At 39.5% G+C, this 18,217-nt stretch overlaps 1 protein-coding gene across 3 annotated transcripts in view; it reads right to left on the reverse strand.

Moving 5' to 3' along the window:
• The window catches only part of SNX13 (sorting nexin 13), a 64,721-nt gene extending 49,219 nt beyond the window's left edge, over positions 1-15,502 (reverse strand). For 2 of the 3 annotated variants that reach the window (XM_065666269.1, XM_065666268.1), the window contains exon 1: positions 15,278-15,426. In XM_065666269.1, coding sequence (XP_065522341.1) covers positions 15,278-15,289 — 12 coding nt within the window. In that variant the 5' untranslated portion in view covers positions 15,290-15,426. Of the gene's footprint in view, positions 1-14,804; positions 15,062-15,277 lie in introns of all 3 variants that reach the window. The other variant, XM_065666270.1, reaches the window with a different exon arrangement.
• Between the last annotated feature and the right edge of the window lie 2,715 nt (positions 15,503-18,217).

Here is an 18,217-nt window from a genome sequence, read left to right on the forward strand (position 1 = left end):
ACCTCCTTGGCTAGCTTAGGTCAGGTGTCCTGTTTCTGCTTCCTCCCGGCCTCTCCTCGTCCCCAGCAGAGCATGAGATTCACAAAGTCATTGGCCAGAATAAACATTATTTAGCAACAATTAAAAACAATCGGTGTTATCAGCTCTCTTCCCAGGCTGGAAGTCAAAACACAGAGCTTGCACCAGTTACTAAGGAGAAAAATGGCTACTGGTAAACCCAAGACAAGCTGACATGTCCCTAACTAGACATTGGGAAGCAAACTGTCATTTGCCATTAAAGTAGACTTTTTCTTTTAATATGATGTTTTGCCAAATGTATTTAATGCCACCTCTGGACTCACATTTTAAAAAACTGTCAAGGATTACATATACAGTAGGTGTCAAGTTAAATTTTGTTAATTCTACACATCTTTTAATTTGACTTCCATTTTGAGTATAACTGGAACATGTTCATATATAAACCTTTCTATAAGGTGAGTGTCATTTTTGTCAAGTGATTAAAAACATTATTTTAGGATTCAAATTAGTGTCTCTTCACTAGCCTGACAAGTAAAATTGGAAAGCTGTAGCAACTGGAGTGCCAATTTCTTTTGCATTGAAACTGCTGTATTACACTGCTAGAGAAATATTTAACAATTGTGAAATAAGCCATTAACATCTTCATAGTTACATTCTATTTGCAAAAGTTGCAGCAATCAAGTGAAAGACATGTCAAGTGGGGTTTCTGACGAGTTCTGCATATCCTCACTTCCTAACATCACTAAAAGGCCTCTTTTTAACCTCCTCTTCCTTATCCTTTTGCCCTTTCCTTCTTTAGCCCAAAGAGGCAAGACAAAACAAAACCCTAAGCTCCATTCCTACTTCACAGTACACAAAAATAACTGTAGTGAATCTACACAATGATTTACTGCAGCACTCATATGAAAACTCTTGGCATTTTTTAAAAGGAATTTTACATAGACTATTTTGGTTTTATTGTTCCAAGTTTTGTTGTTTTTTTTTTTTTCCCAAAGCAACCTTAAACTATTAAAGTATAAATATATGCAGTAATCATCTTCTAAATAAAGAAAAGCATTACACAATTTAAGAGTTAAGAACTTAGGCCAATTAAGTTTCTTCTGGCTAAGTTCAGTATTCCTGCTGATCCCTCCTGGTTACAGAGGCTGGGAACTCTCCTCTGCTATGCTATGCAAGAGTACATCTGTCCCCTCTCTACCTCACCTCCTCTTCCACTCAACATGCACTTTGTATGTCAAATGGCTTAACTGGTTAGCAGTTGGATTAATTCAAGTGCAATCACATCTAACTAATTAGTCTGCATTTTCCTCCTGCTCCTCACACTGTATGAGACAGAAAAGCTTTGAAGATCAATTTCCCCTACCCTTCCCCACAGTTTTTACAAGGTGGTCTAACAAAGCTCTTATGAACAGGGAACAGCCTTCCATCTAAATTCTAGAACCACAATTACTGCACTGTTTCGACTATTCACCAAAATAATTTTTAGAAGTACAAACCTTTAAATGAAAACATCTGCTAACATTTTCTTAAAATACCTAACACTAAAGTACAGCATGTAACTAGAAGTTTCAAAGCTATTGTGCATGTTAGTTCAATTTCAGCACTTATCAACAAAGCAATAAATTCCAATACTAAAACCAGCCCACTTGCTATAGTCAGAATATTGCTATTAAAGTAAGAATGGACAAATTATGTTCTGTATTTCAATATAACTGGCTTGTATAATAAAGTTCATGAAGAAAAAGAACAGGTTTTTGATTAACACTCCTATTTTTTCTACCAGAAATGGTATTTTCAACAAGCCTTCTCTTCAAGTGAGGAGAAAAAGGAGGAAAAAAAAAAAAAAAGGAGTAAAATTCAGGCCTAGATTCCAGAGTCAAGATTTATTTTTTTCTTCCTCCTCTCTCACATCTGCTCTAACAGCATTGCTGATTTCACTACATGAAAAGAAGTCCACTTCATAATTCCATTTTACTAACCTTTATTTTCAGTGCTAACAGCTATTTTATTATACAGCAGAACTATCAACAAAGGACAGAAAGCCTCATTTCACACAACCTTATTTTGAAAGTAAAATTTATCTTATTATGAAAAACAAGAGACCACCTTCACAGACACACACACATGCTTTCAGACTGTGTTTGCATTAAAACCTACTTTGAATTATAACCTAGTTTAAAAGGATAGGGAGTCTTGGTCAAGTTTAAAAGAAACACCTGAGCATCTTAGATAACAGTGGGAAATAGGAGATGCAAGCCCATTTTCACCTACTTTCTTAAGTGCAGAAGTGAGATTCTCAAACTCACTTTTAATACAGTTCAAATAAAGTGATCCTTTTTCCTTTGTAACAATCCATACTAACTTGTATTTAAGCTAGTTTAGCAACACAGATAGATAACAGACAAAAAGGATCAAAGCACTTTGCATCACCTTAGTCAATTGAAATGGGGCCAGGCTTATTCCTTGACAGGATCAGCTAAGGTGATCTAAACTGAGAAAAAACAATCTCTCTAACTCTAGCTTGAATTCAAGCCAATGAGATCATCTAGACTGTTCTCTGTTCAGCGTCTACATGGAGAGATGACATTATTTCAAGTTTTGCTAGCGCAAAACATTGGCAAATGGGAGAGCAGGGGAAGCCCCCAGAATCTTTATCAAGTGATTAAAAAAAGAAGTCTGTTCTCCTAAATGGCTAAAAATAATGAAGTCACCTGATCCCACTAAATTAATTTAAGCAATCATCAACTTTCTTTCTAGAACAATTTCTACTTCTTATGATTCCAAATCTTTATCTAGACAGAAATATATTAAATCAGCCCCTCTCCCTAAGGGTCAGATCTAGTAGGCCGTCTCATTATGTTCCACCTAATTAAAAACTTGTGGCCAGAGCTCAGAGCTGCTGCAGAAACAGTCTCGACTGTGTCCTGCGTCGCACAGGACACATTTTTAAACAGGTTTCTTCATACTTTACAAGCCATGCTTTTTGAAGGTAAACAAGAATTTTCTTCACTTTTAAGAACATGTTCCATAGTAGTGGCTAACTTCACACAAGCATCCTTTCTGCCAAGCAATAAGCAGCTTCCTATTCCCTGAACCCAGTATCTCCCCCATACTGCCCAAATCATGCCATTACCTATACCAGTTCATACTTACTAAGAAAACATATATCATGATTATTTACATATAAGTGGTTTGAGACATAGCCTCCTGTTCAAAGGCAACCTATTCTTCTCCATGATGGAAAAAGATGGATTATAAGAGGTCTGATGAACAACGATTACATTTCTTACTACAAACCCATTATTTCTTCTATAGAGATACCACACAACTCTACAGCAGATGCTGTGTACAAAACAGTTTCCGCAACCTTAAATTGATAGAATTATATTAAGGAAAAAAACAAGTATATACACAATGATACAGCATCTACTTTAGGAGTCTCAGAAACTTCAAACAATAACACAAAAAAGAAAGTGACACAAAGTGAAAGTGCTCTGCTTTTGCAGATACATAACTGTCAAAGACATGAAGGTATAAGATAAATTCCATAATATTATATTTTGGAACTACACATTGCAGCAGTAATTATGCTTTTTTATTTTGTTTTTTCCCAAAAAAACTCACACATGAGGCAGCAGACAGTACCTTCAAAATTTTTTACTGAAAAAGGGTAATTTTTTTGTTTCTACCACTTGATGACTTGCTTGAAAGCATCTACAAACAAAATATTCTCTCATTCCTTAAAACCAGTAATTTCTTCTAAAAAGACTGATAAGGCATACGTTTCAATGGCATAGCTGCAGGATGTCTGACTTCTTAACTGCGAATTAAACTTATTGTATGTGCTTATATATATTTCATATTTATACATATATATATATACATGCACAACAAAAAAAAAAAACCAACCTAGCACTTCAGGCTACTGTAGAAAGATACAGGCATTACCTTCTGTATGACCTCTTAGTACCATGGCTTCCATAGGCTCCAAAATTAGTCATCCAAGAGTTTAGTTTAAATCTTTAATCCACTAGTAGTATTATTTCTGCTATTTCCAACACAATTTCCAAAGTCCTCTGAACTACAATATTATCCTATCAACTTTAAGATGAAACCGCTTTCGATGCAGTATAATATTTTACTGTGGGTTTTTTATTCTTTTAGCAATACATACCACAATCTGAAAGTTCCCAAATAAGCAACACTCCTCGGCTAAATAAAAAATTTGTTTGAAAATACTAAGTTAGCAGCATAACTTTAGAATATTTTTGAAACTAGACTAAATACAGAGACTCTAACTGCCTTATTAAGCCAGACACACATGCTCAACACAACTGAAAATTAATTTCTACATTGTCCCTAGTGATCAAGCCTGTTGTCTTTAACTAGTCAGTCATGTCACATACCTTTGTGGAATTGTTTTGGTAAATGAAATAATGTTCTTAAAAGATCCCCACCCCTCTCCACCTCTGGGGAAAAAAAAAACCAAACACAACCCAATATTTTTTTCTTCATTAAAAGGGATTAAAAAAAAAAAAAAAACCCTAATAATGTAGAGCTCAGAAAGGAAAACCATCCTGAGTTTTTCAGTTGTAATGTCACATGGCATCTTGGCTACAAGCAGTACTACCACCGGTATTATGGAATCCAGAAAGCCAAAATAAAACAGAAAGCCAACATTAATGACTTCCCAGATTATACTGGCAGTGCAGAAAATCTGCAAGAAGAAAATTCCAGGCCAGAAAGGAAGTAAAATACACACTAGTCAGCCTCACCTCAGTCACTAAGAGGGTTGTGAGCAACCAAAATGGATTTACGAAGTGCAAATCCTGTCTGACCAACCTAATTGCTTTCTGTGATGAGGTGACTGATGTTCAGGACAAATTTCCCCAACACTCCTTAAAAAAAAATGTGGTGCTTTTTAATCAGCATCACAATTAACAAACTACAAAAGGAAACTGATGTAAAAAAAAAAAGAGGAATCTCAAAGATGATAGTATGCACCACAAAGAAGCAGTTTTCAGTAGCCAAATAGCAAATAGATCCCAAGTTGCAAATACAGTGCATTTGCAAGAAACTTATACCCACTGACAGACTACTAGCACCTTCCTCTGAAGATTAAGTTGGTCCACTGCAGCCTTCTTAAGTTTAAATTTGCTGCAGTTCAAGTGCCATAAGTTTTCTCCAGTACAAAATACAGAAACTCTGATATAACCACTGTTTCACTACAAATTCCCAGTAGTCTCAGAGTACACCTGAACAAAGCCAAGTTTCCTATGAAGCATGCTTACTGAATGAAGACAAAATAACCATGGAAACACATGTTATACAAAATGATGAAAACATTTACAAAGCTAGAGTAAGCCTCAAAACTGCCAGTTCCCTACAAGTGTTTTTCTGGATAGAATATCATCCAGTTGCATAAAATGAAGAGATAAGTTCAGTGTCTCCAAATGATTCAGTAGTTCACAATATGCAAAAACAAGTGTAACTTCCTTAATGAGCAGTTGATACTGAACTCTTGGTAGAAGGGGCAGTAGAATGGGTAGAAAGCAGGACTTTAAGGGTACTTTGAGATACTTAAGGTGGGGAGGGAAGGGAACAATATTTAAACACTTTTTTCCAATGGGATAAATGTAATGAAAACAATTCAGATCTTTCCCTTCAAGTGTTTAATACCCCCTTTCCCAATCTCTCCTTCAGTCCCTATTACCCGTCTGTTTTAACTACCCACTTCCAAGAGATGATGGAAAAACATGACTGTGCATCTCTTTTATGGTCCCCTGTGCACTTTTGCCTTTTTCAAAAAAAAAAAAAAAAAAAACATTCTGCCTGCTGCCTCCGCAGCCCCTAAGAAACTTCACAAATGATTTGCTACGTAACACTGCTGACAGGAACTGCAGTGCCTAGCTCAGAAGCAATCAGATATGTGTAAGTGGAGTGAAACCTACAATTTCTTCCAAGACTCTGCTCCATAACCTCTGTCCATCTGGCCTCACTATGAGCCTGTCAAGTATCCCAGATGCATCTTGCAGCCTCCAGCAGTCTTTCACTCCCTTCCTCACAAAAAATCTGAGCCCAAAGCCACTGTGCCAACTACTCCCTGGGTATCTCCCAGGTATACACACTACCTCCTGCCCCTGCAACACTGAAGAGGAAAAATCTGCCAATAATATTCTATGAACTCAGTGGAACACTTCATTATCAAACATCAGGGCATAGAAAATTTCCAACAAATTTAAACTGATTTGGGGGGGGGGAGGGGGGAGCAACAGGTAACCACAGAAATGGTGTACCAAATCTTGCTACTAATACTTCAAGACTATAGACTGAAACTAATTATAGATTAAGCTAATTAAGTCACTTGAGTATCCAGCTCTTAAGGTAAGTTTACAGCAGACATCTAAAACCTGCAATCATTGCCACCTTGTCAAGAACATCAAGAACAAAAAGTAAACTTAACCAAAGTGGAGCTAGCTAACTTTACTCGTAAGTTCTCCTGGAGGCGGAAATGCATTCCAATGACACTCCCCATTTTCAAAAGGACAGGCATTATTTTAGATATTGATTCACTTTAGAACTGAACAGAGGGAAATGCGGGAAAGTACTATGCACTTCCCTCACACCAGACCATGCAGCTGTTGATTTGGCAGCTTCTCCAGTGTTCCCACCCTCATGCCTCACCAGAAGATTGGTTCACAGAGACAAAACAATTCCTCTTGCAGTTGACAGGCTTGATACAAGCAGCAGCATCACACCAGCTTGTGTTTGGTGGAAGGAAGAAGATCTCTTCAGTGGCAGCCCAAGCTTGGTCCAGATAAAGCAAACATGAAAGGGGACGCTTACTGACTTAAATTCCTTTATGCATTCAGGATATCGAAAGAAAAATATATGGCCACCCCAGTGACAGCAGCAGTAAAAGATAAACATATAAGGAAGAAAAATAAAGAAAAAGAGCACACACAAGAGCAACAAGCAATAAACAAATAACCATACAGACAGCAAGGTGGAAGCACTCATAAACTAACCCAGGTATACTACTCCACACAGCAGCAATGTAACTTTGATAATTGGAAAACAGAAAAATGTTTTGCATAATGCATCAAAAATAGAGATTAAGAGGAATAACAGTTATGGGCAAATCTCTAGAAATCCAGAGAGAAAAATTAAGAGTGCAAGGATTATTAAAACAAAAATAATTTCAAACAGAAAACAAGAGAAAAGAGGGTATCAGTAAAATCACAATTAAAAGAAACAGTAATGGGCAATGGCAGTTGGAGCATTCAGTAAAGGAAAATACCCAATAAAGTAATGGAATAGCTTAAAAACATTCAACAGAAACATTAAGTTTGCCTTTGGTCTTACTATTGCTAACTTGTAAGCTTCTCAAGAATTCTTTAAGAAGCTATAGGAAGGCAACTGCCAAATGAAAGATGCAAGACCAATACTACCTGAAGTCCACAGCTTAAACCAAACATAGAATCATAGAATCATAGAACAGTTAGGGTTGGAAAGGACCTCAAGATCATCTAGTTCCAATAAAACCTATTTCTAAGTTTTAGTCACACTTGTGAGTCAAATTAATGCCAAGCATGCGGCACAAAAAGGAGAATGCAGTATATAGTTGTAAGACTAGAAAGCAAGGTGCTAGTACATGCTTGTACACACAAAGCAAGAATAGATTATGTTTAGCACAACTACTACAAAGGACTCAATTTACAAACAAGCACAAAAAAAAAAAAAGTTGACTGTGAGAAGGAAAACTGTGGTAAGAGTGAGAATTTAAAATATAACTTTATTCTCCTAGCCCAGCACTGTAATGATTTTTCTTATCAAAACAGTGAAAATTATTTTTATATTTTAACAGGGGAAGTTCAGGTTAGATATAAGGAAGCGTTGTGAGGCACTGGAACAGGTTGCTCAAGGAAGTGGCAAATGCTCCAACCCTGGCAGTGTTCAAGGCCAGGTTGAATGAAGCCTTGGGTGGCATGGTTTAGTGCGAGGTGTCCCTGCCCATGGCAGGGGGATTGGAACTAGATGATCTTAAGGACCTTTCCAACCCTAACTATTCTACGATTCTGTATTCACATAAAAGAATTTGTTTTCCACAAGAATTTTAAAATTATATATAAACAGTAAATGAACCATAATAAGTAATTCTCCATTTCATTATATATATGGATTATACCTGTAATTAGGACATCACAAGACTTGAGATTTCCACAGTATGAGATCTTACTTTACTAAATGAATGAAAACTCAAGTTTTTAGCATTGTGATCAGAAATACTAACTTGATATATAAAACATAAAAAAATATTTCTCTTCCAAGTACCCTACGAGAGGTTAGATACCTTACTCAAACACAATTTCATTTAAAATTATTATATCTGTCAGTAACAAATAGGCCATGATATACTGGGAAAAAAAAAAAAAAAAACCAACAAAACAACAAGCATTCAGCACAACAAAACACCACATACCAAAACAGATGCAATTTCAAGCACAAATAGCTCCTTCAGTGGATAAGGAATACATATTATTACTGATGCTGTTATTTTCAAGATGTCACAGAAATCATTTCATATGCTTCAAAAATGTGAGACTATACAATGTTATTAAATAGTACAATACCTGGTAAAACAGAAAATAAACTAAGTTTTCAGTTATTATAAAGGATATGGAATGCACAGGTTTAAGTGAAGAAGTGCCAGGCATTAAAGAAAGCCTCAGAGACATCTCTCCTCAGCCTGTAGCAGCAGTTGTTAGAACAGCAGCATGGCAACGAGCAAGACTTCATTATGCTTTCAAGTCAAACAGTCCAAGATCATTCTGATAGTCAGCAAAACTTTAAAGCAATCGTTCTTTCTACAGTTACACAGGCTGGATACTTATTTCCTAAAGCATGTACAACACCAGATTTTTCACTCATCTCCGCAGTCTGGAATGCCAAATGCTGGATACAGGATGACTGGGAACACCAGGCACAATCTTTCCCAGTGCTTTCAGTACCAATTAAGGCTACAGGAGAAATGATCCTAAGTCAGCGTTTCATAATCAGCTGGTTAACTGTGGAAAGGATTTTGCTATGAACTTAAGAATATTTTCTACTTGGCCTTCTCTGACAGCACTGACTAGAAGCATGGAAATGCAGAGCATCCTACAGGATATGTAGCAATTCAAACTTCCTGCTCAAGTTTGTTCCCGTAAATCACAAGACGTAGCCTCAAGGGTACCAGCAGAAGCACTGAGCGCAGTTTTCTTAGAATTGCAAAAATATATTGAAGACCAGGAATACATGATCTTAAAATAGTAATAATTATGAAATAATAGCATTCTGACACAAACAGATTAAAATAGAACTGGGAGCACCCTGTTCCTCTCCCAAAAGCATGGGATTAAGGGGAAAAAAGGCAGAGGAACAGACATAGAAAATAAAACCCACCCTGTAACAGGAGCATTTAAGCAGCTAATACTCCTCAAAGTAAGCCCTCAAATTTAGGACCATCCTTGGAAAGAACCTATGTAAAAAGCTCATCTTTCTACCTAAAACTCCAACTGCAATGGGATATCAAATCAAGCATTTTGGACATTAACGAACATTTTGGACAACAGGTACCTAAGAGCTTTTAATTAGGCCATATTATCCCTCACTTCAATAAATACAGTGCTATTTCTACCTGTGAAATAAATAAATACATACACTTCTCGGTATTTAATATTTCTGATTATCAAAAATTGCTTCCAAGCAAGTCAAGGCACAGAAAGGACATCATACAGGCCATCTGATGCAGGAAGGGATTTACAAGCAAACATAGATGAGTTTATCTCCTTCTCCTGCTACCAGCTGGTAGACTGACCAACTGCTGAGGTTCAAATCAAACTGGTCTTATGCTTACTGTCCAAGAAAATATGCAAAGCAGCAGGACTGAATTAGTTTAAGGGCCACTGGTGAAATAACTTCAAAATAAACTACTGAACTAACCACTATGGCCAAACTGTATGCTGTATGGGAAATCCCTAGATTTTCAGATAATTCCACTTAAAACAAGTTAAAATTTTGCTGGGCTTTTTAAATGTGTAACACCCACAGTAAACTATAAGAATAAATTTGACTCATGATGTTTTAACTGTAACACAGAGATCACATTCCCTTCCATGCAGAAAACAGAAGAACAATTAACACCATCTGATTTCTTCAAAAATTCACCTTCCCTCTCTGAGGATTTTACAGCTACTTCTGCTCCAGAGCAAGAATAAAATCTTTAACGGGTATTCCCAAACTCTGACAGCACAGAAACTTACTTATTTTCCAAAATAAACAGTAGTTATAAAAGAAGTCCCCTAGCTGAACATACCTATCATATATGCTTACTCACATTAAGAGTAAATGCCTGTTTCACCTCATACCTATAATCACAATCGCACAGTCATCATTTTAAGGTGTAACACCATAGAAATTACGTAAGCAAGGTTAGGGTGCTCTTGTGAAATAATGCCTTGGTTTTTTCCATCAGAAGTCAGACATTACTTATGGGGATGAGGGAGAAAACAAGCAGCTCAGCCCAAGAGCACAATGCCTTGTACTTCTTGAAGTTTCTCTCTCGTGTAACTGCAAGTGCCAATCACAATTGATTTTTTTGCTATTCCAGCCTTGCTACTCTCAGCCAAGTAACAGTGAAAAGTGCTAATGGGACTTCAAATTATTAATTCTTCAAGTGTTGCCAATGACTTACAACACCAGTGGTTTCTTGTTCCTAATAATAGCAACTCTCCTAATGCTAACTCTAAGGGAAACATGCTTTGTCATCTTTGCAAGGGTGGGGAAAAAGCGACAAACATATTTAAAACAGATAATTCCCTCGAGTGTAACAACACAGAGGAAATCATCATTTGGAGCTCCTTCAGCTATCTACCCAGACAAGCTATTACTATTTTTACTGAACTATGGAACTTTACACTTTTCTTCAATGCTGCTTTGAGGAATGGTCCAGACTGATGTTTTAGAGTTTGAATGCAGAGTTCTGCAACCTCTCAGCAGTTTAGGCCCAACTGTAAACTCTAAGAATAGTCCTCAGAGTTCAGACACTATTTTTCACTAATATCCAGCAAAATACAAGAACAAATACTAGTAACAAATGACATCTGTTCTTTGTAAAAGGTTAATTTTCCTAATTCAACCATTCCTCACGTAATTTTAACTGACACTCCACAGAATATGGAGTTATTAAAAGAGCTGTCACAGCAACAATTAGGAACGCAAAGCAGACTAGCAAAAAGGTAGACTTCATTTACAGAATACACTGAAGAAGAGATAGAGGCTTTTTCTGCCTGAGGGCTCGCAACTGAAGTTCCAGCTAGATGTTATCTGGCAAAACACTGGCACCCAGGCAAAGCACTTTCATAAAAGTTTCATGAAAGGACAGAAAACTAATTTCTTTCCATGCCCTGCCAATTCTCTACACATTTGAAGCTGTCTCTACCAGCAAAACACAATTCAGTCACATGAAGCATCAGAGCAACCTTCCAAAGCCATGTATCAAGGAACAGAAAAATTAACAATGCTGTAGTATATCAAGCAGTTAGTTAACTGCATTCTGCATCTTTCAGAGCTGGACTTACTGTTCCAGTAAGGCTAATTCATTATTATTCTAAAGGAAGTTAAAACTAGCTGCTGAGTCAAACTTTACTCTTAAAAAATCAGGCTAATTTGCTTGCATTTGCTCAAAAACTATTTCTAACAGTTAGAAGCTATCAAAGTTTATCCAAAAAGTTTGTTAAGAATCTTTTATAAACAAAAGTAGATTGTTTAACAGAAAGGAAATACTACATGTTAAGCAATTATCTTGACTTGTTGTGATAACAAGAAACACCAACACATCAGAGCTCATTTTGTATGAGCTTATTTTTAGTTATGGACAAGTTAAAAAAAAAAAAAATCTTTCCTACTTTGTAAAATTTCAAAAATCTTCTCAACCATCACTAGTACTGCAACAAAGTACTCTTGCTAAACTGAGAATTTAGTTGTTGAAAACGTAGCCATAGCTGCTAAATTCAGAGTGAAATCCTCACTAAGCATCCCAAAAGCTTAATGAGCAACTGGAGGAAAAGAAATTGGAAAAAGATATAGTCCTCACTTTTTTCTGAAGTACCTTCTTTAAAGGAAGCACAGGCTGCAAATGCAAACAGCACAGGCCATCAATTTGAAAGACATTCCAAAATTTATTGGAAATGAAGTCCCATGAAAATCCTATTTAATGTTTGTTTCCATCAAAATTTAAAGACACATTGACCTCCTAGAGCCAGAGTTGTAAAACATCTGCTGCCTCACTGTAGCCAGGACAGTACAGTTGCTATTGCAGAAGAGGCAAAAAACGGTGAAGACAGTTGTCTGAAAACAAAGAGAGAGCACTGCAACTTGTGTCCATCATGGCCCTCATGAGATGAGAAAGTGCTGAAACAGTAAGATGTGTGGAAACAGGCCACACCGGGTCTTGAAAAGCAAAGGAGACAGCTGATGAACAAGAAAAGAGGAACAAGTGAAAAGGCACAGAAAGGTCAACCCAACAGCCCAGCAAAATGATCCCTGCAGCAGCACTCAGAATGCATGTGTTCGACATGACTGCAGAAATAAGTTCCAACAGCCAAGGTGATAAAAACTGGGGAATCATGTTGCTGCTTTAGTAAATATGTGCTTGGCATCCAACAATATGATTTCTGATGCAACCAAAATCAGAAGATCTGCAGTGAAGTCCAAATAAAAAACACTCCCATTTTTCTGACAGGAAGTGCAATCTTCCCCTGAAATTACTGATTACAAGATCCTAATCCTAACTGCATCCACACAAAACTGGACTGAAGCTGCTGGGGTCTGCATATATATGGACACAGTCAAAGGATGTAGGAAACTGATCAGGAGAAAGTTATGTTTTAACTGCATGATAACAACACATGTCAAACCAGATTCTGCCTTTCACATTTACATAGATTTAAGAATAATATTGTCTATGTTTATAACATAAAACTTACAATTTTTAATGGCTCGATAAATGACAGTGATCTTGGCCATTCTAAACAGTGGCAGACTCCCCAAGTCTGGAAATATCCAGTAATTTTCACCCCATTTCACTGTATGTCCTTAAATAAAATAGTTACTTTGAAAGAGCTAAAAAAAAAACCAGCCCCACCATGACGACCTGCTGGCTGTCCAGTGTTCCCCTCCTTGAAGTTATTAAGATAAATTTAGGCAGCCTACAGATGTGTACAGTTATTACTACTGCCCTACTCTAATGTCTGCAATACACTCCATCTCAATTTTCACATATAAATAAAAATAGGGGTAGACATTTAGGTGTTTATAGAATACATGTATCAGTATGCTTGAAGCAATCTGCATCTGCCTATAAAGTATGGAAACAGCTCATGGGTGTGACTGCACAGTTTTCACAAGGTGTTTTAGATACCAAGTCACCACTGGAACAAACAAAAAAGCAAGCTGGAAAGGACTTCTTCCAGTTCATGTCGGGTGGGTCCTCTGACAGCCAAGAGTTGTCTGGCTGTTTGAAGAACTCCCCACAACTGCTCTTCAGGCAGGCAAGCAAAGCCTCCCCAAAACCCAGAAATTTAAAGTCACCTCCTTGACACCAAGCCTGGAATATTTTATCCTGAAGCATCTTGTCTACAAATATTTTATATAAAGGTACTACAAGTAAAGGACATCAGAACCCATTCCTCCAGGGACCAAGGCTAAGTATCATAAGCGGTCATCACAAGCATAAGGCCTAAGTTTTACCTCAAAAACCCAATGGAGCAAATGTCATCCATGCTGCTACACCAATGCTATTAGAAACTAAAATAATTCAATTCCAAGACAATTAAGTGTCTTATATAGACAACACACTGCCACCATCAAACAGAACAAACAGTCTGGTATGAGGCACTGACCCAGAACATTCTATGCCACCTTCAAAATAATCTAAGCTACTATGGTTAATGCTTATGCATCACACTCACCAATACCATTTAATGAAGTTTGGGTGGCATGGTTTAGTGAGAGGCATCCCTGCCCATGGCAGGGGGGGTGGAACTAGATGATCTTAAGGTCCTTTCCAACCCTAACTATTCTATGATTCTAAGTTTATTAATCCTGACCACCCACCAAATACCCATCATGCAAAAATAGGTCATGTATTTTTACAGGTTAAACTCACTCAGAAAATCTTACCCTCCCAAGGAAATCAGAGCTCGTGCCATGAAACTTGGAACTGATGCAAACTGAAAGATTCAGGATACTCTTTTAGCTACCACTCAGGAAAGCAAAGCTAAATTTTTCAGGTGCCAGAAATTAAGCTTTCACCCTTCACGACAATTCAGTTTTGGACAAGTAGCATTCACTGCAGGATAAAACGACAAATTATAAACCACAGGTAACGCAACTGTCATGTTAGAGAAGTATCCGTGTGCCAGACACCCTACTGACATATTAAAAAAAGAAAATCAATCAGTCTTCATAGAGAAAACTGAGTATGGAGGAAAGCCTCATTTCCAGCAACTTGACGTTGATAAGGTTGGGAGCACCTTTAGTCACAGCAGCCATTTCTAGCCCATGCTGATCCTCAAATACCTGCTTGCCTCAGCTTAGTTGCCCAGCTGCTTTGGGACAGAAATCCCCTGACAGAGAGGCAAACCGAGGCAGCTAACTTCCACCAATTACCTACAACCACAAACTCCCACAACAAAGATGCTCGTTTCAAGAAGAAAACAAATACAGAGCCTTTTAGAACATACCGCAAAGGAGGAGGCCAAAAAGTCTGAAGTCGGAGCCGGTGCTCGGGGCCCGGGCAAGGACATCCCTCCGGCGAGGCCTACGGCTGAGAGAGGCTCCCTCCTCCCAGGTGCGCTCCTCCAAAAACCGGGCCCACCGCGGCGGATCGGCCCCTCACCGGCCGGCAAAGCCCAACCGCGAGCCCGCCCCGGCCGGCTGCCGTACGCTGCAGTGTCCCTGTCCCGCCCGGCTCCGCCAGCCCCTCACTGGGGAACGGCGCCTGTCCGGGGAGGAGGGAGAAGTGATAACAGGGCCCCGCCGCTGCCGCCCTCCGTAGCCAAAGGGGAGGCTGCCTGTACCTATGCAGGTCAGAGGCCCCGGAGCAAGGCAGAGCCTCTTCCCCACCCCGGGCCGCGCCTAGCAGCTGCCCGCTGGGGCGGACGGAGAGCCGCTCCCCCGCCGGCCCGCACCCCGCCGGCCGCGGCAGGGCACTTACCTCTGCTAACATTATTACCCCACTGCGCTGCGGCGCCTCGGTGGCTCTAGCCCCGCAGCATGGTGAAGCCTGCGGCAGCGCGGAAAGCTCCCCGTCAAACCGCGGGGAGCCGAGGCGAGCGCCGCCAGCCCCCGGCCGCCACCCTCAGAGGCCGCCTGCCACCCCCAGCCCCGCAGTCTCTCTCGCAGCTCGGTCCGGAGAGGCCGCCATCTTGGGAGAGCTACGTGCACCACCGCCGCCGCTCCTCACTCGTCGCGACCGCCCATTGGGGCTGCGGGACGCGGAGCCGCCCCTACCGGGACCGCCTCACGCCCCGCCTCGCCGCGGCTCGGGCTGCCGTTCTCTCTGCCGGCAGTGTGCCCTGGCTGTGGTGCCTTCCTGCCTGGGGTGGAGGAGCCATGACCGGGACAGGCCGCCCCCTCATAGAGTCCGGCCGTGTGGGAGCCAGGAAGGCGCCGAGAACCCTCGTTCTGGTGAATTCGGGGCTTGGTTATGGCTCGGGTGTCGGTGACGGAGCACCGTCAGCGGCCCTGAAGTCTGCGCAGCCCGCAAAGGAGAAGTTGAGGGCAGCAGAACTTGAAGCGCTGTTGTCAAAGCTTCTCTGCTGTTTGTTGGGTTTTTTTAGCCGCGGCTCCCGTGAAAGGTGATGTACCTTATCTGAGCTCTCTGGTGGCAGGGAGCTATTTGAAGGACGCTAATTGAAATACTTAGTTGAATTTTTTACCAAGCCCCTCGCCCACCAGTAGTGTATGCAGCTGTGCATGTCTTTCCCTGCTCTAGATACACATCTCAGAAGCAGAGTTGTGCTTGCAACAACCCTATGCTCATGGGGTGACATACCCCACAGCTCTGCATTTGAATACACAGAAAGCTTCTTAGGTGAAACTTGTTGCTTTTCCTTTAAGACACTCTTCTGTGGGGTTTTGTTTGCTTGCTTGCTTCTTGGCTAGACTTCAAAGTTACAAGGTTAACCTTGGGTGCATTAGGGGAGTAGAAGCAAGGTGGGATTTTTTTCTGTATTGCCAGTAACACAAGATGCACACCAAAGAAGTCATTACAATTAGCAGTGAAGATGGAGGAAAAGCAGCCCTACTATTATGATGTGAGGGAAACCAATGCTCTTCAGTTACAGGGGGTTTTCTCCCATAATAAAAGCAAAGTACCTTTCCTTGCAGAGGTGCAAAGGGCGTTAAGCAGCTCTTAAGGCTGGTGAATTTTGCAGAAGTTCCCTCATTTTCCCAGGGCTGGTTAAATACTTAGCACTTCAAGGCTGCCCACTTCTTACTTTTATTTGTGAGTTTCAGTGTTAGTCATACAACTGTTATTCCCCTGTCGGAGACCCAGCTGCTAGTCATATGAATCGAAAAAAGCAGACTCTCAGTATTCTTAATCATTTATTTGCCTTTTCTAAATAATCCAAAATACTAACTTTTTAAAGTATCTAGTAAGCTTGGTACTTCTGAGTCTGTGTTTTTGAATGTTTCGTGGTAACATTAATCTTCCTTTCAAGCTGATCCCTCAGAGAAAATCCAAATCTCACAGCACACACAAAAACTCTGTGTCAAACAATAGGTTTAACAATAACAGAACCATGCAGTGGTCTTGCACATGGTTTTCCACCATCTTGATAAATTAGAAATTGTTCAAAAGCATTGGGCAATGGGAGTGTGAAATACCAAATCCATTGTATTGCTTTGGTCCCCTAACATTTATTTACAACATGCTGTAGATGCTTATTTGGAAGTCACATATATATATATATGTAATCTATACAGCTGTGGTTCTTTGTTCATGGCTTTCATCAGACTTCAATTCAGCCAAATAATGCCCTGTGCTCAGGTCTGTGGAAGGAAAACCTGAAGAGACGCATACTGTAGCAGAATGATCAGCAAATCACCCGTTGTGTAACTATGCAAAAACATATACGCCTACTAAGTAGGAAATCTAGGCATCAACGGAAGCTAGGTAGGAAATAGAATCAAAGTACTTAAAACACCAACTGTTTGCCATATCACTTAGTCATAAATCCATTCTCTGGGGCAGACACAGTATTGTGAACTGGTAAGATAAATCTCCCAGTCTATAAAATGTAAAGGGTAAACATGAGGTAAAGTTCTCATGATATGATATGAATATATATAAATGCTAGTAGTTAAACCAAGGTGATAGTCTAGCAGAAGAAACTTTCCTCTTGGCGCCGTTTTTCTTTACCTTCTTCAGACACATCAGGTAAGGTTTTCAAGAGAAGTAGTTACCTCTGAAAACTTATTACAAAACTGAATATATCCTGAGTGTGCTAGATGTGAAAGAGCAGCACATCTTACGCAAGTCTCACAGCAAGATGAAATCAAAATTAATACTTTGCACTTGAATTTAAATTTGCATCTACTTCTGCTCAAGATTTGTCAGCCCAACAGTACACCAGTATGTAAAGCACTTTTCATTCTTCTACTGCTGGAATAAACCTACCAATACTTCTACTGAAAACTGTTCTCTGATTTTACACTTGTCAGCATAGATTTAATATTGTCACAAAATACTTATAGATGTTCTAATCCATGGCTATAATTTTTGCTTAATATCATCTCAGCTTCAAAAGGGCAAGGTAATGTAACTGCAACAGCAGCGATGAGGCTGTGAGGAAGGACTGAACCACACAAAGGTAAACTCAAGGCAGAAGGGGCAGCATCATGAGGAAAAGTGAGAAGAGGCAGACCCTTGAAAAGAGGATGATATGAGGGACTTCTTGAAAATGTGGTCTGCTGGGAGTAGCACAAAGGAGGAAGAGAAAAGAAAGCTGCCCCTCACTGAGGAATTGAACATTTGTGTTGCCTGTTTGTGTTCTTGGAATAAATAGGAAAAAAAAAGTTTGTTTTTGTTCTTTTTTTTTTTTTCTTTTTGTTCCCTGGGAAGGAGAGTGTTTCTAAATTAGTACGAGTA

Source organism: Lathamus discolor, chromosome 2 (genome assembly GCF_037157495.1).
Source record: "Lathamus discolor isolate bLatDis1 chromosome 2, bLatDis1.hap1, whole genome shotgun sequence".
NCBI lineage: Eukaryota > Metazoa > Chordata > Aves > Psittaciformes > Psittacidae > Lathamus > Lathamus discolor.